Raw genomic sequence first — 21,072 nt, forward strand, 5'->3', positions numbered from 1 at the left:
TGGGAAATGTCTGTGCATCTTATGGAACAAATGCTTGGTCCCTGGAGCTGAATTGCCCAGGGGCAAAAAGCAGATCGTACTTTTTTTTTTAAAGAAAGAGGGAAGGGGGTGTTGAAACAAAGCCGCTGAACAGCTGATCAGCAAGCGATCAGGAGAGAGATAAGGGACTCTAGTGATAAAGAAGGCTGCCTGGGAGGGGGGAGGTAAAGACAGTGAACTTGCAAGGAGAGGAGACAGGAACACTAAAACAAGCAATGAGGAGAGAAATTAGAAGAAAAGGAGGCGCAAAAAACTGCTCCAACAATGGCGCAAAAACATGGTTACAAAGCACGGATCCACATGGATTCTCAGGATTTTTGCATTGGGCTATCCAAACTCACCGTCAAATCACATATCATGAACCACAAAAATCTTACATCCACTGTTTCGTTCAGAATATTTTTTTTCTTGTTTTCCTCCTCTAAAAACTAGGTGCGCCTTATGGTCAGGTGTGTCTTATGGAGCGAAAAATACGGTAATCCGGGAACTTGTCCTAAGCCCTTGATCCTACAGATCTGGTGCTGATGGGGATGGCTCCTGTTTACTAAGACATGTTTGCTGTTGGCAGATTTAGCACATCAGCATTTTGGCTTCCCTAGAGGTGGCGCAATAATTACATGCTGAGCAGATGTGAACCTGCACCAATGATCCCCAGGAGGGGCAGTGATGGGCCCAGGCTGAAAAAGGTTGCTGACCCCTGGTTTAGTCAACACAAATGTGCATTCTTGTTGTTGTTTCAAATGCGATAGGTTAATTGATTAAAAGTTGCCGTGATAATAAATAATAACAATAATTTCAACAATGCCCTCTCACAGCTAGCCCTACCAAAGTTTTTTGACGGCGGCTTGCATTTTTGCAGGCTCTGTGCTGCGCTCCAGCTGCATCTATGCTTGCCACATCAGCCCTGACCTTTGGAACAGCACACAATGGGAAAGCAATAGCATTCCAGGCAGCATTAATTGCGCCACAGGAATTTCTGGAGTTGGTCTCAACAGACTCGCAGCACCGTCTGCGCCATGTTTACACAGACGTGAGTTGTCTTGAACTCAGTGGAGTTTGCTACCTGGTAAGTCAGGTTGCGGTCTGAGAACGAGAAGCTGGACAGCTGCGTGTGGAAATACCAGGAGGTGGGAGTGTGGAGGTCCTTGCACATGTGCTGCAAGCGCATAATGTGATCCTGAGCATGGGATCCAGCTTTTGGGAAACCTCTCCTTCAAAGAACAAAAATTAGGCAAGTTTCCAGCCCGTTTAAGATGCTTGGGAAATTGTGAGGGCAGCGTTTGCCTGGCTTCTTGAGCTCCTCAGTTTTTATTTTTTAAAAAACGACGACAACAAGGCAAGCTGCTAGCCCTTACGATTATGCTTGGAAAGTACGGGCTGTGCTTGGCTGAGTATGGATACTTTTGCTACCCTGCAGAAAAAGTCTATTGCCCTAGCTCTTGTTTAGCAGAAGCCTCAACAAATCATGTTAAATAATACACGTTAAACCTCTCAGGTTAAAATGCTAAGCTTGATCATGCATGATCATAGCTGTTATTTCCACTTCAGGAAGTTGGGGTGGAAAAATTAGATGTGACATTAACATGTGGAAGCAATTAATGTGTGCAGCTATGGGAGATCCTGAGCAGAATCAGGCCTCGGCCCAGTATATCTGAAGGAGCGTCTCCACCCCCATCGTTATGCCCGGACGCTGAGGTCCAGCGCCGAGGGCCTTCTGGCGGTTTCCTCACTGTGAGAAGCATAGCTACAGGGAACCAGGCAGAGGGCCTTCTCGGTAGTGGCGCCCGCCCTGTGGAACGCCCTCCCATCAAATGTCAAAGCGATAAACAACTACCTGACATTCAGAAGACATCTTAAGGCAGCCCTGTTCAGGGAAGTTTTTAATGTGACATTTTAGTGTATTTTTGGTCTCTGTGGAAGCTGCCCAGAGTGGCTGGGGAAACCCAGGCAGATTTGCGGGGTACAAATAATAAATTATTATTATTATTATTATTATTATTATTATCATCATCATCATCATCATCATCATCATCATGAAATGACGCCGGTTGCCAGGGTCTTGCTATCTCAGTTGTCCTACCCTAGGCCACCCCACTGTACCATATAAACATATTAAGCTGCCTTATAGATAAGTCAAAATATTGGTCCTTTTAGCCCAGTATTTAGCCATGAAGCTCCGTGGATGCTTTTTCAGTACCTGTTAACCCCGCCTACCTCACAGGGTTCTTGTATAGATAAAAATGCTCAGGAACCAAGCGTGCTGCCTTGAGCTTCTTATTGTTGTCGTTTGGCATCCGTCTGTCTCCGGGACAATGGAGGAGTGCAGCTTTGGGGGTGAAGTCAAACTGTCGGACGGTCGCAGCGCCTGCTGTGGCTGTAGAGAAAAAATGCAGGTGAGACATGTTTTGTTGCAGCTGGGGCAGATGAAAGCATCCGGTTGTGCTGTGGCAGATGCACCATGGCATTTCTCCTCTCTGCGCTCCTCCGAGCAGTCATTCCTCCTCTGGTCACTGCTGTGGATACATGACTTGACTTTCTGTCTCCAGCCACTGTGGTCGTCTGCAAGGGATTCCCTTACAGCGGGGTTAATGTTTAGTTGTGGGTGAACATATCAGACGACACAGCGATTCTTCAAACAGCTCTTGTTTATTCACAGGCCAGAACAGAACTGAGCTGAAGGGTTCAGCCAGCCTGCTTATATAGAGCTCCACTAGAACGCAACAGTAACCATTTTCTGTAACTATCCAATCACTGAACGTCACTTTCAATCCCTTATTTGCATATGTGGACCTGAGTGAAAACTATCTACAGTATCCCCCTTCCGGCCCAGGGTGAGAACTTCAGTACATAACAGTTGACATTGCCAGCCTTTGTGTCATATACCGTATTTTTCGCCCTATAGGATGCACTTTCCCCCCTCCAAAAATGAAGGGGAAATGTGTGTGCGTCCTATGGGGCGAATGCAGGCTTTCGCTGAAGCCTGGAGAGCAAGAGGGGTCGGTGTGCACCGATCCCTCTCGCTCTCCAGGCTTCAGGAAGCTATCCCCCCAACCCGGCAATCTCCTGGAGCTTCCCCGTTCTGGGGGCTGGGGAAGCTCCGGCTTCCCCCACCCCCAGCCCCGCAAGCTCCGAGAGCGATGGCGAGGGTGCGCAACCTCGCCTTCGCTCCCGGATCCCCAGCCCTGAGGCTAAAAACGAAGCCAGGACAGCGAGCGGGATCCATCCCGCTCACTGTCATGGCTTCTTTGCTCTTTGGAGCTGGGGGGGGGGGAATAATTCCCCCCCCCTTTATTTCTCCCCCCCCCCCAAAAAAATAAGTGCATCCTATGGGACGGTGCGAAAAATACGGCACATCTTTGTAACACAGAGTTGGTCTGCCAGTTCCCTGTTCTTGGGGATCCTGCCATTTTGCATCTGTGACAAAGCCAGGGTAGTCGTTGCTGGGACAGGAGTGCAAACATGCTGGGAATGTGGACTTGGAAGAGCACATCATTCTTTGAAACCCTGTCCTGGTATGTGTTGCTCTGACAATAAAACAATGAACAGGGTGGTGGTACAGCGGAAGCTCGGTTTTCGAGCATCTCGGAAGCCGAACAGCCTCCGCTGCGTGTTTTTCTTTTTTGCCAACTGCCCATTGCTTCTCGGTTTTTGAATGTTTTGGAAGTCAAACGGTCTTCCAGGACGGATTACGTTTGAAAACCGAGGTTCCACTGTACAATGACTACTGCAATTGACGCAAGATAATATCACCAAGACAACTATCTGTAAACAAAAAATAAATGTCCATAAGTATGGCAAAAGTAGTTTCTTTCCCAAATACAGTGGTACCTCGGGTTACAGACGCTTCAGGTTACAGACGCTTCAGGTTACAGACTCTGCTAACCCAGAAATATTACCTTGGGTTAAGAACTTTGCTTCAGGATGAGAACAGAAATTGTGCTCTGGCGGCATGGCAGCAGCGGGAGGCCCCATTAGCTAAAGTGGTACCTCAGGTTAAGAACAGTTTCAGGTTAAGAACGGACATCCAGAACGAATTAAGTTCTTAACCCAAGGTACCACTGTAGTTCTTTTTATCTTAAACAATTGCAAACACAGTAAATAAATAGTTCACTTGTAATTTATCAGTGGTTCAGTGTTCATTTCTTCTCTTTCCAAAATAGATTTTATCTTGAACAATTGGAAACGCAGTAATAAAGAGTCCTCTTGTGATATACCAGTGGTTCAGTTCTTGGACGTTGGCGTTTTGTTACTAAAGAGCTTAGTTATCAAACTCTGTAGTAAATAATACACAAGAGAAGACAGTATGTAAATGACTGATAGCAGGGGCCTATCTGTCCCCATCTGCATGTTTCCATCGGGAGGAGCGCAGAAAGAGGACGATGTCCTTCAGTTTGTTAAGCCTCTGAGGAGCTGATGGGAGTTGTAGTCCAAAAGATCAGGAGGGCACCAGGTTGGGAAAGGCCGGTCTGCATTAATTATTATTATAATATATTTATTTATACCCCGTTTCCCCCCCTCTTGGGAGTCTAGGCGGCTTACAGACAAAAATAAGAACCCCTAAAAACAGTCACTAAAAACAGTCAAGCATGGATAAGATTAAAACTATATACTTCTATAAAATCTATTAAAACCATACCAATAATTTCAGTAAAAACAGCACGGCCCCATGCCATGCAGAAGAAATTGTATAAATGAGTTTTGCTTGCATAATTTATTCAAGTTGCAAAACCAAGCTGCTCTTAGTGCAGAATTTGACTTTAAGAATCGATGCAGAATGGGGATGGTTTTAGCCAAAGTACAGGGAAGCAAAAGATGTGACAGTAAACGGGTGAAATCTACAGGCTTAATGTAGCAAAGGATCAAGTGTGTGCCTTTATGTCCTCCTTGCACCTAATTCTTTTGTGACCTCAGTCACACAGCAGTCCCTCTTCCCCCTTTCCAAGCATCTTTTCCTGTTGCTGGCAGAACGGAACACATAGGTGGAAAATAAAAACACAGCAATGCTGAGAAAACGAAGCACATGCCCCCAAAGTGTGAATGGGTGCCAAGTTGCCAAGGTTTCAGGCAGAGGCTTTCTCCAGCTCCCAGCCCCTTTAGTGGGACCTTTTGCCTGCAAAGCACTTGCCTGAAAATCTCTCCAGCTGGCAAGCCAGATGGCATTCCCTGGGCAAGAGCACTTTCTTTCAGAGGAGTTCAGCTCAGGGGTGAATTGGCTCCTTACCTGGGCTCTTGGCCATGCCAGCTATGTGTCAGTAACCAAGTAACAGGGGGCGTGTCACAAGAAAATGCGCGCATCCCGAGGTGCGTTCTGAGGTCAGCTTTAAGAAACAGCTCCTGCAAGCTGAGTGAGGTTTGGGAGCAGCAGGGAAGGAGGACGAGAAGGGAGGACGCTGCCCCTTTTAGAAGAAGCTCTTCCTCTCGGAATCCCTAAGCCCTTGTCGTAATGTGATCAATTGTGACCAAAGAGAATACTGCAGCCTCGCAAGATATCTGTAAGATCCACATCCCTCCAACACAGAGAAAGATCACTGCAAACTGCTCCCATCCTTCTCGGAAAGGTACCCGTTTATATTTTTCCTGTTTTTCTGCAGACGTCTGTCTATCTTTGTTGCGTTTTAATGCCATGATTTAAGGAGCCAGGTCAGGAGGAGAAATTTGAGGGGGAGCTTTCCTTGTCTCTCTTAATTCCACTTTGCTTCTCGCTTGCACAAGCTTTCGTGAAGCTAATCTGTGCGGGGAAAAGAACGTTTTATTTTTTATGCATGCAGTGTGGAACAATGGCACTTCAAAAGGGTGAAACAAGATAGCTTTGTGTTGTTGATGTTGTTGTTTAAACTGAAAGCATAACGGCTGGGTGGAACATATAGTATGAACATATAGTGGAACCTATAGTATGTTTACAGAAAGGATTTTGTTCAAGAAAGGACAGAACAGCAGAAGTGGGGGGTTGGCTGATACTTTAAATAGAGTCGGCTGCCAAGTTATGTTAACTCCTGGATTGTGTTTCACCTTAAAGAGCTTCTGTTATAATCTTTCTCCCTCTCCCTTTTTTCTGAAATGGAAAAGCAGGCAATCGATTCGGGTTGCCACTTGTATGCCCAACAGGGGAACCTGATTTTGAAGGAAGTGGTTGTTTGTTTGTTTCCTTGCTTGTGAGAACAACTTATCTGTCCCCCACCCCAACCCCTGAAATCATTTTTAAAAGCTGATTTCTTCATTTCCATTCTGTCTCTGTGCTTGCTTTCTGGGAAGTAGCAATGACTACACTATCAAAATTTATTTCCCTGCCCAAATGCTTATGGGTTTGTTTTTGGAAAACAGATAGCTTGATTTGCGCTGTAAACCTTCCAGATCCTGCTTAGCGTTGGTGTTGAATCGTTGAGGTGCAGCAAGGCTGCTTTTGTTCAGTGCGTTTTATTTTATTGCCGTCTTATCAGGTGTTCCTTTTGCAAGTTTCTAAATGCCAGTCCGACACGAGCAGTTGATGCTGTCCGTTATACCACTCCGTTGCCTGAATGCCAGAACACCGCTGGCGTCTCTGGGGCCTGTAAGATTTTTGTCGGTCCAGCTGCCGTCCGGCCTCAGACAACCTTCTGTTGAGAGCCGAGCTGTTAAACAAGAGCAGCAAGAAAATATTTACCTTTAGACCTCCCTCACCCCCTGCAAAAAAGCAACACAGCAAATTTTCCTGCTTGGCAGGGGGTTGGACTCGATGGCCCTTGTGGTCTCTTCCAACTCTATGATTCTATGATTCTATGAAATGTCTGTAAAATAGCTATTCAGGGGAGAAAGCCGCATTTCTTATGCAGCGACAGATTTTGAGTGGTTGCTTAGCAGCACCTTGCTGACTCCTGTCCATACGTGGAATTGTAAGATTGCTGGGTTCTGCTGTTTCAGAAACCATTTCTAAAGACATTCCTTTTCGAGCCATTTAATTTATCAATAAGTTCAGAAATGGGGGCGCTGTAGCCAACTAAACTATACTTGGCACAAACCCATTGAAATCAATGGACATGACTAACTTAGGTCCACTAATTTCAGCGGATCTACTCTTGAGTGGCACTTAGCTAGAGATAACGCCAATTTGCCTAGAATTCCTAAGCAAATCTCCACTCCCACCCTCAGATTCTGAAGAAGCTAAAAAATCGAAAGGGAGTTTGCAAATGAAGTGGTGTTTATACAGTACGGTAATTTGCGTATCTGGTTCTGAGATCCAGGCTGAGCGGCAGTTGAATCTCATTGAAAACTAGGGGATAAGTCGGGTGGGCCTTGATTTCAATGGGAGTTAAGTGCAACCAGCTCAGGATATGATAATCTCCCTGGTTCCCTTGGCAGACACCCCTTAGTGGAATTTAATTTTTAAGTCAGCGCACCTAAGATTGTGCTGATGGTCTGGATCCAACCCTCTGGCTGTCTCTTTCACGACTGTTTCATTTTGAACTTCTTTGGTACGTCGGTGCCTAGCGGAAGGGATGTGATTATGAAGAGACGGTGCTTTGAGCACTCAGGTTAATTGAATCCCCATACTCAGCCCCCAACATTGCATTTGTTCTCAGCCCCTTGAAATGCATTTGTGATGTTTAGGGTCATTTGCTTTAGCTTAAATATAATATTCATAATTATTATTAATATTCGGTAGTTCCCTTTTTTTTTTTGCAAGATGAACTCAAAGCAGCATTAAAAGTGAGTAAAAGCAAGAGAGTTTTTAAAAGCCTAACATGCTAATATGTACCAAAAAGCCGACCCACTATTTAAAAAAGACAGAAAATTATGGTCCAGAAGCCCAGGTGGATATAGATATCTTTGCCTGGTGTCTGAAAACAGATAGTGATGGGACTAGGCATGCTTCATAGGGGAGAGCATTCTGCAAATGGGGAGCCACCACCGAGAAGGTCCGTTCTTGTGTTAGCAAGGCCCTGTGAATACATCTAGCACAGGGGTCAGCAACCTTTTTCAGCCGTGGGCCGGTCTACCATCCCTCAGACCATGTGGGGGGCCAGACTATATTTTGAAAAAAAATATGAACGAATTCCTATGCCCCACAAATAACCCAGAGATGCATTTTAAATAAAAGGACACATTCTACTCATGTTAAAACACGCTGATTCCCAGACCGTCCGCTGGCCAGATTGAGAAGGCGATTGGGCCGCATCCGGCCCCAGGGCCTTAGTTTGCCTACCCCAGATCTAGGATATTCCTATAAACCCTAATGCAGGAGACCTACTCTACGGCAACCCTGGTACGTAGGGTGGCCCTCTGGCCTGCACCTCCTGGTCGGTGGCAGCTATCTACCCATGTAGCACAATTACTGGCTGGAGTGAGACCCTGTCATCATTCAACAGCTCAGCTCAGAGATTGCTGACTTACTTACTTACTTATTAAATTTATATACCGCCCTTCAACCAAGGACCACAGGGCAGTTGTCAGCCTTGTAAACAGCCTTGTTGCCAGCCCAAAGTTCAAGGTGCTACTATTGGTGCATAAAGTCCCTCAACAGCCTGAGACCGGTTTGCCTGCAGGATCACACCTCGCCCCATATGTTCTCACTCAGCCACTTCAATCTGAGCTCTGTTACCTTCTCATGCCACACTTGCAAGAAATCAATCTTTTAGTATGCTTTGGAACTCCCCGCCTGGTGACATTTTGTTATACTGTTTTCAGCACCTGCTGAAAACATTTTGGTTTGGGCAAGCCTATCCGTGTTTACATATGCTGTTTTTTATTGTTAATTTTAATTATCTTTAAATGTTTTTATTTATGATTTTAATATTTCTTGCGTACCACAGAGGTTTTATTACAACCAAGCGGTATATAAACTTTGTTAAATAAACAAATCCGTAGAAACCTCTCATGAGGAAGAGCTTGCCACCTTCCAAAGCAGTCTTGTTCTGCTGTTACATCACCAGGAAGTATTTCTAATATTTATTCAAAATTTTGTCATTTGAGCCCATTTATTCAGGGCTTATGTTCTGGAACGAAAAAACACATTTGCTCCATCATCTATGTGACTCACAGCTTTTTAGGTTTTTGAAGATAGCTGTCACATCGCCTCCCAACAAAACAATCTCAACACATTCAATCTTCCTTTGTGAGATGTGGTCTTCACTTTCTGAAACACGCTGTGTGGCCAGTTTTAGACATCTTCAGAGAAGGGAATATTAACTTCCTTAAAAAAACAAAAAACAGTTCCTGCAGCTTCTAAATAAGTGGGATTTTTAAAAGCCAAAAATGAAATCGGAACACTATGTTTTTGCTTTTTTAATGTACTCATTTCTGTTTTCATTGTAATGAAGTTTTAAATTATAAAATTTGGTAAATGGGCAAAGAAAACAATTTATGCCGCAATCCTATTCCCACGTGTACCTGGGAACCGGTCTAATGAACTTCTGAGTTGACATAAATAGGTTGCACTACTGGTTTCACATTGACTATGATGAAGTTCTCCATACTGGCGGGGGGTGGAATTGGTATTTAAAATCCAGGATATCGAAGAGAAAACTTATTCCTCATAGTCGCTGAAATTTGGAGCAAAGTCGGTCTTCTTAGTCCGGTAATAATAAAAATATTACCGGTAATTTTGTTTCATGAACAAATAAACCGTTTTTGAAGGTAAGAATATTCCTTAAAATTCCCTAACAACCCGTCTCCTGTTTTAATGGGAATTGCCACAGCAACATAATATTAACAGTGGAATTGCTCGTGTGACACATGCTGGGCACGTGTGGTAGGTAGAATTAAAATATCCACCGGGGCACATTGCTAGGGATATCTTTTTTAAAAAGGAAAAGGAAACAAGCAGAACTCCAGCTGCTTCAGATTCTTTAGCCAGGAAAAATGAGAGCTTACCAAGTGTAAGGGATTTTACGCATACCTGAGCACCACCCTCTCACCCACAGCTTTTCTGTGAATATATGTCTGGTCACCATATCTTCCGAAAAATCAGTTTCACCATCCACAAAAGCATGAGGGCTGTTGTTGTTAAGAGTGTCGGACTTGGGAGAACTAGTCTGAACCAGCCCGTGAAGCCTTTGGTTAAATTTGGGCTAATCAGTATCACTCGGCCTTGATCCAGTTCTAAAATGGAAATACACAGCATTATACATTGTAGAGCGCACTTCACATTATTGGTGCTGACCTTCAAAGCTCTAAGCGGCTTTGGCTCTGTATACCTGAAGGAGCATCTCTGTCCCCATCATTCTGTCCAGACGCTGAGGTCCAGCTCTGAGGGCCTTCTGGTGGTTCCCTCACTGCGAGAAGTGAGGTTACAGGGAACCAGGCAGAGGGCTTTCTCAGCAGTGGCGCCCGCCCTGTGGAACGCCCTCCCATCAGATGTCAAGGAATAAACAATAAATATCTGAGTTTTAGAAGACATCGGAAGGCAGTCCTGTATAGGGAATTTTTTTATTGTTTGATGTTTTATAGTTTTTTGGAAGCCACACAGAGTGGCTGGAGAACCCAGTCAGATAGGGTGTAAATAAATAACAATAAATGCTATGAGTTAATCTGTGACAAGTGGCTTGTGCAGATTCTCAGGCAAGGGGTATCTATAGCTTTATTCAGGGAACAGCCACATAGTTCAGGCTCACAGGAAGGTCTGGGAGAAACTTCAATCTGCTTGTCGGTTTGGACAATACTGTGCTAGGTGACACAAAGATCTGACTAAGGCAGCTTCTTGTGACTAATGGAGAGAGAAGTTAGATGTGATATAGTTAGAGCTGTAATAGGACCATCCTGGCCCCTTTTTATGGCCTTTCCATCAACAACCTTTCCCTCTGTTTCATCCTCTCCCCATCCCTTCACCCTGGTCCTTTATCTCCCACATCAAATCTATTTCATTCCTTATTTTTGTGTCATAACATTTGCTGGCCACCAAAGAAACCAACAAACAAAAAATGCATGAACACTTTGGTTCTCAACATCTTTTGAAACCCATCGTGATTAATCCTGCATTGATCACAAAAACAACCACCACAGATAAATGAATTTCTAGGACGAAGAACTGGGCCGGTTCTTTTGACTACAGTTTCTAGACTGCTGTATTTTCGTCGTATCATTTCTGGAGAAAGAGAGAGAGTGAGTTTTAATTTGTACATGTCGGTTTTACAATGGCCTTTGGCTATAGCAACTCGCTGAAAGAGCTAATTAATTTTGCTTTGCCATTTTGGAAAATAAACCCACTGTGTAATTGCAAAGCATCATTACACTCTTGCTGGGGAGGACTCCGGTTATTAGTAGTAACACCTCTGCAATGAGATCAGGACTGCTCTCCCCCAGGCACTGTGCCATTAAAGTTTGCGTCGGCTACCATCAGCGCCACCAGGCTGATGGAGAGCTCGTTTTTGTGGAAAAGTGGACTGGATTTCCTAAGCACTCCTTCGGCCAGAGTGAGCTAATAACATCTAGATTAGATTGAAAACTCTTGTGTGCCTGAATTCCGCCGCACAAACCTCAAAACCCTGTAATAAACATTGAGAAGCTAATCATGCTCCTGGAAGGAATTTGAAAACTAATGCTGCAATTGGATGTAGTATTGTTACCTTCCGGTCCTAGAGATAAATGATCAGTGGCTTGAAAAATACAGGGACAGGCAACAAGGTAAAAGACCCCTGGACAGTTAAATCCAGTCAAAGGCAACAGTGGAGTGTGGCTCTCATCTCGCTTTCAGGCTGAGGGAGCCGGCGTTTGTTCACAGGCAGCTTTCTGGGCCACTTGGCCAGCAGGACTAAACCGCTTCTGGCACAACGGGACACTGTGACGGAAACCAGAGCACACGGAAACACCGTTTACCTTCCCGCCGGAGCGGTACCTATTTATCTACTTGCACTGGCGTGCTTTCAAACTGCTAGGTTGGCAGAAGCTGGGACACAGAACTCACCACCGTCACACGGATTCGAACTGCCAAGCTTCCGATCGGCAAGCCCAAGTGGTTTAGACCACAGCGCCACCTGCTCCACAGGGATGGGCAAAGCTATATTGACACCTGAGGCAGAAAATCTCAAGAGCATCCCCACTACATACAGTCGGGGATAGCTGACATGTTGCCTTCCAGATTATCCCTAGAGAGCTCAGTTGTTTAAAGCATGGTGCTGATAACACCAAGGTTGCAGGTTTGATGCCCTTATGGGACAGCTGCATATTCCTGAATTCTGGGGGCTTGGACTAGATGATTCTCAGGGTCCCTTCCAACTTTGCAATTCTATGAATCTATGGTGATGATTAAAATTTGTATATTGCCCTATTCCCCCCCCCCCCGTGCGCTCCCGTTGCTCGGTCCCAGTGCCTGCCAACCTAGCAGTTCGAAAGCACCCCTGGGTGCAAGTAGATAAATAGGGAACGCTTACTAGCGGGAAGGTAAACGGCATTCCGTGTGCTGCGCTGGCTCTCCAGATGCAGCTTGTCACGCTGGCCACGTGACCCGGAAGTGTCTGTGGACAGCGCTGGCTCCCGGCCTCTAGAGTGAGATGAGCGCACAACCCTAGAGTCTGGCAAGACTGGCCCGTACGGGCAGGGGTACCTTTACCTTTACCTTTACCTTTACCTATACCCACAGGTCTCAGGGTTGTTCACAAGATAAAATCACATTATGAAAACATAAAATACATAATCAGAATAAAACAAGAACAAGCCAATAACCCCATTCCCCAACACAGTATAGAAAGGCAGATATTGTTGAACTCAGCTCCAGCCAACATGAAGGGAACATGGTGGGAACATGGAGGGCATTTTGTTCTCTATCCCTTGTCTATGCCAACTTGCAGCGGCTTTGAGGTGTATATACACACACACACATATATGTACACACACACTTTTTAATAGTTTTTTAACATGTCATTTTCAACAGTAATTAAACATACTTTTACATCTTATTCAATTTTTTTGACTTCCATCAGACCTGTCTGAAAATTTTCCAATCTAATCTCTCAGCATGCATTTCTTATTTTCCCTATTACATTTCAAACTCATAACCAATATCTTTTTCTACTTTGTAACACTTCATATATTTCTCCTTACAAAACTTCTTGTAGTCCTACTAGTGTAATTTGTTGATTACAGTTGCTCTTCAAATAATTCATATACTTCTCCCAGTCTTCTGTAAATCTCTGGTCCCGCAGGTTTCGAATCCTTCCTGTCATTTTGTCCAGTTCTGCATAGTCCATAAATTTCGTCTGCCATTCTTCTTTCGTCGGAATTCCTTCTTGCTTCCATTTCTGGGCTAACAATACTCTTGCCGCTGTTGTTGCATGTAAGAACAGTTTGACATCTTGTCTATTACAGTGGTGCCTCGCAAGACGAAAAGAATCCGTTCTGTGATTCTCTTCGTCTAGCGGTTTTTTCGTCTTGCGAAGCAAGCCCATTGAAGGATTAGCGGATTAGCGCTATTAGCGCTATTAGCGGCTTTTAGCGGCTTTTAGCGGCTTATCTGCTGATCGGATCAGCTGATAAGCGGCTTAGAAAAAGGGGGGGAGGGGAAAAACCAGCAGGAACTCGCAAGACATTGTTGTCTTGCGAAGCAAGCCCATAGGAGATTCGTTTTGCGAAGCACCTCCGAAACGGAAAACTCTTTCGTCTAGCGAGTTTTCCGTCTTGTGAGGCATTCATCTTGCGGGGCACCACTGTAATGTCTTGGCCTATAATACCGGCTCTTTGAGGTTTCAAACGGAAGCCTTTCCCAGCCCAAGCTGAAGGTTCATGGACCGAACCTGTATGTGAAAGTCTGTGCACCAAGCTACAACTCTTCCACACGCCATAGACCCGTCGGGAAACGCCCCATTTTAATGGGGGTGGGTGCAATAGAGAAATGCCCTGTATTGGGGGACCCATTGAGTCCAGCATCCTGTTTGACCACCGGCAGATCAGATGGCTCCAGGATGTCGTGAGCAGAACTTGGTTGGCAATAGTGCTCTTGCTGTTTGCCCCTTAGTAACCGGGCCGTCCTGACCTAAAGATGTAGTTTTCCTGCCTTCTTCAGTCTCTGAAGATAGACCCCTAGTGGGATCCTCATCCACTCCATAGTGTGGATGTCGGTGCCAACAGAATTGGTTGAGGACCCTTTAGGCCAGCAAGTGTTGCAAACAAAATCTGCCCTTTTCCCTTATGGGGTATCCAAGAGCCCATATAGAGTCCTTATGTAGGTTCCATATTGGTAGGAGAAAATAACAGAGGCCAACCAGAGAATATTGAGAAGCAAAGCAGCTAGTAATCTTGATTGATCTGTTGCAACAGGGTGCTCCCCTCACCCGCAGGAGAGAGGAGGGACCCAGAACAATGGTACGCAAGGCCTTATAAAGACTTTTGAAATTGCCACCCTGTAGATCAAGACCACCCCCAGAAACATCATACATACATCACAGAAGGGGTGTAACCTAAGACCACCCCCCAGATACATCACACCTACATCACAGAAAAGGCGGTCTAAAACAGAAATTTGAATGTTGTTTTTCCTGTTTGCCAAGTTATCTGATTGCCTTTTCTGACTGCCTTTCCTGATAGTCTGTCACCCATTAAAATGCTGATTACTCAATTCCTGAGACAAGGGGAAGGCTCCCTGACCCCCACTCCCTCCTTGCAGGGAAAACATTTGGTCAGTTTGGTCATCAAAATGGTCCCGGGTCGGTCTTCCTGTGCTGATCTACGCACGTGCTTGGTTGGTACACTTATGAACATTACCATATATCAAGACCTCAAAATTCCTATCACACAAGCCAACTGCTCAAAGAGGCTGGGCCAGCCTGTATAAGACCCCGGATGGCCTCAGTACATGGCTGAGACAATATTGGGAACATAAGGAGGTGCCTCTTCCCCAAGTCAGACCATTGGGGCATCCAGCTCACTATTGCTGTACTGACTGGCAGCAGTAAAGTAGAAAGAAGGAGCAAAACACACTCTCTTCGTCCAAGCCAACTGCTTCACGGGCATAATTCCATTATTCAGGACATAATTTTAAATTCCCCACTGAGTTGTTGTGAGACATGTTACCAGAAATGGCATGATTATGCCAGGTTTTCTGCGAGCTCCTGAAATTATCTGTGCATTGTGAATATAGTCTTTGGCAAAGTAGAACAGTTTTACTGCGCCTTCAGGAGTTTTGAGGTGCACATATTGCACATGTGTCCATGCGCACACACACATACCCCTTCTGTCTGGGGGACAAGGAGCAAAAAGATTGTCAGCCTCTGCACACCATGTTGGCTCCCTGCCATTCCCAGAGGCTAAACGGAGACTGTTTCTATGCAAGAGAATAAAAGAGACATTTTTTATTTAAAAAATTGTCACGCACAGAAACCAGCGGGGAATATTTCAGTCTCCCTGAACACTCTTTTAACTGACTTGAAAGTTGCCACTTCTCAACAACAATAACTTTTCAAAAGAAAACTCCAGTGTGAAGCTGCCAAGTTTGATTTTCAGACTTGAGTTCAGGCGAGTGGAAAGTAATTATCTTTTCTCAATTCATCACCAATTGTTGGTGGGTCAAATCCACTTGGGCTTAATCTTCAACCCAGATCTTATTGTCCTCTGCTGGTGTGAGGAGCTGTGTCAGCCACATGATTAACCCTCCTGCAATTAACTACAATTGCTGTGAAACTTGCTGAATGATTAATCAGCAAGATGCACGAATTGTCTAGGCTCTAGACTAGGAATACCCAATTCCAGTATCCTCTTACAACCTCCACTCTGGGAAGGAGATGGCTCCACACCTTAGGAGCCACTGTGGAGCCACGGTCACCTTGTCCCCCCGTACCCCATGGAGTTAGCTCTGCCACAAGACGCCTGTGAATAAACCAGATACAGTGGTGCCGCGCAAGACGAATGCCTCGCAAGACGGAAAACTCGCTAGACGAAAGAGTTTTCCGTTTTGGAGGTGCTTTGCAAAACGAATTTCCTATGGGCTTGCTTCACAAGACGACAATGTCTTGCGAGTTCCTGCTGGTTTTTTCCACCCCCCCCTTTTTCTAAGCCGCTAAGCCACTTATCACCTGATCTGATCAGCAGATAAGCGCTAATCCGTCAATGGGCTTGCTTCGCAAGACGAAAAAACCGCTAGACGAAGAGAATCACAGAACGGATTATTTTCGTCTTGCGAGGCACCACTGTACCTTGGAAGATCAAGAAAGATATGAGCAGCTTCCCCCACAGCTTGAAGACCCACTGTCCAGAAGAAGCTAATGACTGCATTAAAAGATGCTCATCCTTTGCATGGCCAGATATAGCACTTGGGGGATGAATTTTTAATCTTGACCTTGAATGTAAGAAGAGCCTGCTGGATCAAGCCAATGGCCCATCTAGACCTTCATCCTGTTCTCACAGTGGCTGCCCAAATGCCTGCGCACAAGAGCGCTCTCCCCATCTGTACTGCTACCTTCGACTGCAGAGGCAGAGCATAGCCATTGTATGGTCCAGAAGATAAAAGTTCTGGCAGTTGTTCCAAGCCGGGGCTGAAACAACTTGCATCTTTGGCTCAGCTGCAGGGTTGCTAACCGTGGTGCTGAATGTCATGAACTTTGCATCAACACCTCCGCGGCCTTAGTTCACAACCAACTCCAGATCCCTTGGCCTGCTGGTCTCCATCTTGCTTTGGCCATCGCCTCTCGTCTGTGGTGGAAATGGCAATGAATCAGGGAAGCTTTTAATATTTGATGAATCATTGTATTTTAATATTCTGGTGGAAGCCGCCCAGAGTGGCTGGGGAGACCCAGCCAGATGGGCAGGGTATAAATTAATTAATTAATTAATCAGCAGCAGCAACAACAACCACCACCACCACCACCTGCATAAACCCTCTGGCAGCAAAATGATCCCTCTTTTCCCGCACGTTGTGGAGCAACAGTTGCAACAGCAAGGTCCTTCCTCTGCCCCTGCTGTGTGCACCCTGGGGATAAGGAAGGAAGGTGCTGGCTTCTTCTAGTTGTCTTTCGTGGCACCAGCTGCCAGTGCTTCAACCAAAACAACAACAAACAGATTAATCTGGCAGCACAAAACAGCAAGAACGGTACACAGGGGAAGGAAAGCGGACTGAACAGGAGCTGTATCCAGTGCTACTCGTACTCAGCGCAGATCCACTGAAATTAATGGGCATGATTAATGTAGGCGCATTGAATTCAGTTGGGTCTGACCAGAGTGAAACTTTGTTTGCTACAACCCCATCTTGCTAACTCATGATGGCCGCACTGTATTGCTGGCAAACCCCACTGGGATCAGAAGCAATCCCTGTAGACCACGTTGGAGGAGAAGGTCTGGTTTCGTGTAAGGCACACCCCTGTGTACATATGAAACATCAGGCTGGGTGCTACAGGACATTGTCACATTTGTGCATGTGGGATGCAGCCAGCTGTCTGGAGCACAAGGAGGGCATATGGTTGGTAGTCATTCACAGTAGAACTTAAGGTGCACAGTGGCTATAAAACAAATCCAGTCCTCATTGAACATTCTGGGGGCTTCTTACACACACACACACACACACACACACACACACACACACACACATCCTTCTTCATACCTTGGGGTTCCTGCAAACCTACTACTGTTTCCCTCTTATATTCAAAATCCTTTATTAGGCATAGCACACCACACATTAACAAACAAACATCATATACAGACTGTATAAAATACGGGCTAAGCGAACACAATTTATCCCAGTCCTATTCTTAACTCCAAGAAATAAACCGATGTACATAGATAATATAATATAAAAATTCGGCCACTATTAAAGTAATTTGGTCATCGCTGTCCGCCAGCAGGTCCTGAACAGTTGGTTGTTTAAAAATCTGTCTATTAAATTTTAGAGCCTCAAATAATTGTTTCCTGGCATAACTGCCAAAATCACAGGAAAAGAATATATGCTCTAGAGTATCGGGTTCCTGTTTTCTGCATTTGCAGAGAAACTCTGATTCTGGGATAGCTAAGTATCTTCCTCTCACTACCACCGAGTTTCCCTCTTATATGTGGGTGCCAATGCTTGGACTACACAAGCACTCTCAATTCGAACGCTGGAAATAGAAGGAAGTGTGGCATCTTCTCTGAAAAGAAGCAAGGAAGGAAGCAAGGAGAAAAAAAGAACAAATACGCATCACAGGGTGAAAGCGTAGGAAGGGGAAAGGCCATAGCTCATTGGTAGGGCGCCTGCTTAGCATGCAGAAGGTCCCAGGTTCAATCCCCATCATCTCCAGGTAGGGCCTGAAACCCTAGAGAACGGCTGCCAGTGGACTATACTGAGCTAGCAGTGTTTGAAACTCCCATTGTTATGGCTCATTTTGCAACAAGGAATTTCATTAGTGTGAGCAGCTTCTGAGCTCTGGGTGCAGTACTGTGCTTAAGATTTCAGCTTAAAACTGCAAAGTGGAAGGAAAGGAGGACCTTTTTCTGGCTCCCCGCTTCCAACTACAGTGGTGCCCCGCAAGACGAATGCCTCGCAAGACGGAAAACTCGCTAGACGAAAGGGTTTTCCGTTTTGGAGGTGCTTCGCAAAACGAATTTCCTATGGGCTTGCTTCGCAAGACGACAATGTCTTGCGAGTTCCTGCTGGTTTTTTCCCTTCCCCCCCTTTTTCTAAGCCGCTTATCAGCTGATCCGATCAGCAGATAAGCCGCTAATAGCGCTAATCCGCTAATCCGTCAATGGGCTTGCTTCGCAAGACGAAGAAACCGCTAGACGAAGAGAATCACAGAACGGATTCTTTTCGTCTTGCGAGGCACCACTGTAGTCTCTGAAGACTGGAGAAGAGACCCTCTTAAGAATATTAGGGGGTGGGCAGGGGAGGACTAGACCATGCGAAAAATGAACAGAGTACTTTAGCTGCAGTTCATTCATTTTCAACTTTGTATTCTTATAAAAAAGTGCACCTAGGCACCCTGTTGCTCCCATAATCGAAGTTTAGGGCGCCATTTAGCTCCTGGCTTTCATATCTCAGTTTCTAACGCTGTGAGCTAGATGCATCGATGGTCTGACTCCATAGCTTCCTATGTGGAAATGGAGTTCTTCCACTTTTCAGTCCTGACCTTTTCCTCTTGGAAGGGCAGGTGCTCAGGTAGAGCATCCGTCTTAAATGAATAAGGTCCCAGGTCTGGTCCACAGCATCTGCAGGTAGGGTTTGGAATTGCTTCTGCCTGAAACCTTGAGTGAGCTGTTGCCAGTCTGTGTTGGCAACACTGAGTTAGATGGCCGCGAGGATCTGATTTAGTGTAGGCAGCTTCCTCTGTACCTGTGGCCTCCTCACCTTGTCTCAAGATAATTCTGAATTACCTTGTAACCGTGTGAAGAGATCCAGATACACATTGTGCCTTGGGGAAGAACTCTGTTGCAAAAGCATTAGACTTAGAGGTTCATATTTCTTATATTTCCCCCGATCAGAATTTGAACCTGAGCCTGGCCTGCTTTCGCTTACCACTCTGCTACGGTTCCGGTTTTCTACAAACTGCTCCTGTGCACAAAAACAAAACAAAGCAATATAAAAGGGCAGTTTGAAGTTTCAGCCTTTGCAAGGCAGAGAAAATGCATCACAAAGTTTTGCTGAGGAGGAAAAGAGGCCGTTTGCAAGACTTTGAAAGGGATAACGCTCCTCGCGCAGCCGAGATAAGTAGATGGGTGAACAAAGACCAACTGCACTGTGAGCGGAGGGGGTCTCCATGGCAACGTAATTATTTTTCTGACTTCAATCTGCGTCCTGCATAATGATAAGAAGTTTAAAGGGAGGAGGAGGGACATCTCTCCCACTTGCTTCCCCAGCAAAACCGACTGGAGAGAGTAAGCTATCAGGGCATGTGTAGCTGCTGCCATCCCTGTTTAAGCAAGATGCCAGCCCTGTGCGGTGCCAGCATTTGGGGGAAGACGGTCCCTGGTTCCAAACTAGCAAAGCCAATGATAATATCCTGCGGCAGGGAGTTTTTCTTACGAACAGGTCCCCAGGCTTCTGTGAGCTCTTTTACGATACGATAATCTTTATTGTCATTGTCCCATACAGAACGACAAAATTGAAAAATCTAAAACATTCAAAACAACAAGCCTGCTATCCCAGCTATCCCAACCAGGTTGCCCCCCTAAAAACTCTGATACCCCATTTTAAATACAATATACTTCCATAGAGACTCCTTACACTGCGTTTAAAACCAAAATCGCATTTGGGTAGAAACTGTTTCAGGGTCTATACGAGCAATCTCTACCTCCGGGATAATCTCACTCTGCTAGTTAAGTAAAAAAAACCGACAAGGTCTCCATTGGCCACCTTCAGGCCTTAAAATTGAACGTGGTGGTGGTGTCCCCAATTTCTCTGGTCCTCTGGTTTTACCTGTACAGTGGACCCTCTGGATACAAACTTAATTCGTTCTGGGGGTCCGTCCATTCGCACCCCGAAAATTACGTAAATAGAGGCATGCTTCTGCATACGCACGCAGCGCGATTGAGCAGTTCTGCACATGCGTGCACGGCGAAACCCAGAAGTATACACTTCTGGGTTTGCCGTGGCCGTAACCCGAAGATTCCATATCCAGAGGGATACGTACGTAGAGGTACGACTGTATGTCTCTTGGATTCATCACTGAGCATTGAATCCTGTCCGAATGTCAGGCACTTACCTCTAGGTCTTCAGCCATCAACCACTCAGTGTCAGAGGACTGAGGAGGAATGGTGGAGACCCCCCCTTCTCCTACACTTCCCAGAGAAGAAACAGGCAGCATAGATTTAGAACAGTGGTTTGCCAAAGGGCACAGTTCAGAGGCTGCAGAGGGGAGAAGCTGAGAAATATTGGGAGAAGAGCAGCAGGAAGAAGAACCAAGGGAGAGACAGCTGACAGTGTCTTTAGAAAGCATTCCTGACCTCCCCCCTCTCCCAGGACCAGGTGAGCATTGAGAGTAGTAGAACAGAAAGCTCAGATGCAGAAAGCTCAGTTTAGCCATCGCAGGGATGACGTAGAATTAGGAGAGATGTGACTTATTCAGAACAACACCATTATTTAGCGGAGATTGCATTCTTCCGTCTCTCTCTGTGAATACTGAATAAATAATCTGTAAGAGCTGTTCTTATTTTATCTGCTCCTTGGCTGTC

General features: G+C 45.5%; 1 protein-coding gene and 1 long non-coding RNA gene across 4 annotated transcripts in view; one reads left to right on the top strand and one right to left on the bottom strand.

The window, feature by feature from the left end:
• Positions 1 to 21,072, top strand: part of COMT (catechol-O-methyltransferase) — a 37,425-nt gene that overhangs the window by 4,479 nt on the left and 11,874 nt on the right. The window contains exon 1 of one of the 3 annotated variants that reach the window (XM_083479081.1): positions 911 to 1,105. The exons of 1 other annotated variant lie outside the window; for it this stretch is intronic. In XM_083479081.1, the coding sequence (XP_083335207.1) occupies positions 926 to 1,105 (180 nt within the window). In that variant the 5' untranslated portion in view covers positions 911 to 925. Of the gene's footprint in view, positions 1 to 910; positions 1,106 to 5,354; positions 5,598 to 21,072 lie in introns of those variants that run through there. One more of the 3 variants, XM_083479082.1, reaches the window with a different exon arrangement.
• On the bottom strand, positions 3,650 to 5,389 carry LOC310695115. Its single transcript, XR_014519927.1, has 2 exons — positions 5,261 to 5,389; positions 3,650 to 4,311 (listed from the first exon to the last, which is right to left on the bottom strand). It is a non-coding gene; the product is annotated as an uncharacterized lncRNA (long non-coding RNA).

Source organism: Podarcis liolepis, assembly GCF_965112155.1.
Source record: "Podarcis liolepis genome assembly, chromosome: 15".
Lineage (NCBI taxonomy): Eukaryota > Metazoa > Chordata > Lepidosauria > Squamata > Lacertidae > Podarcis > Podarcis liolepis.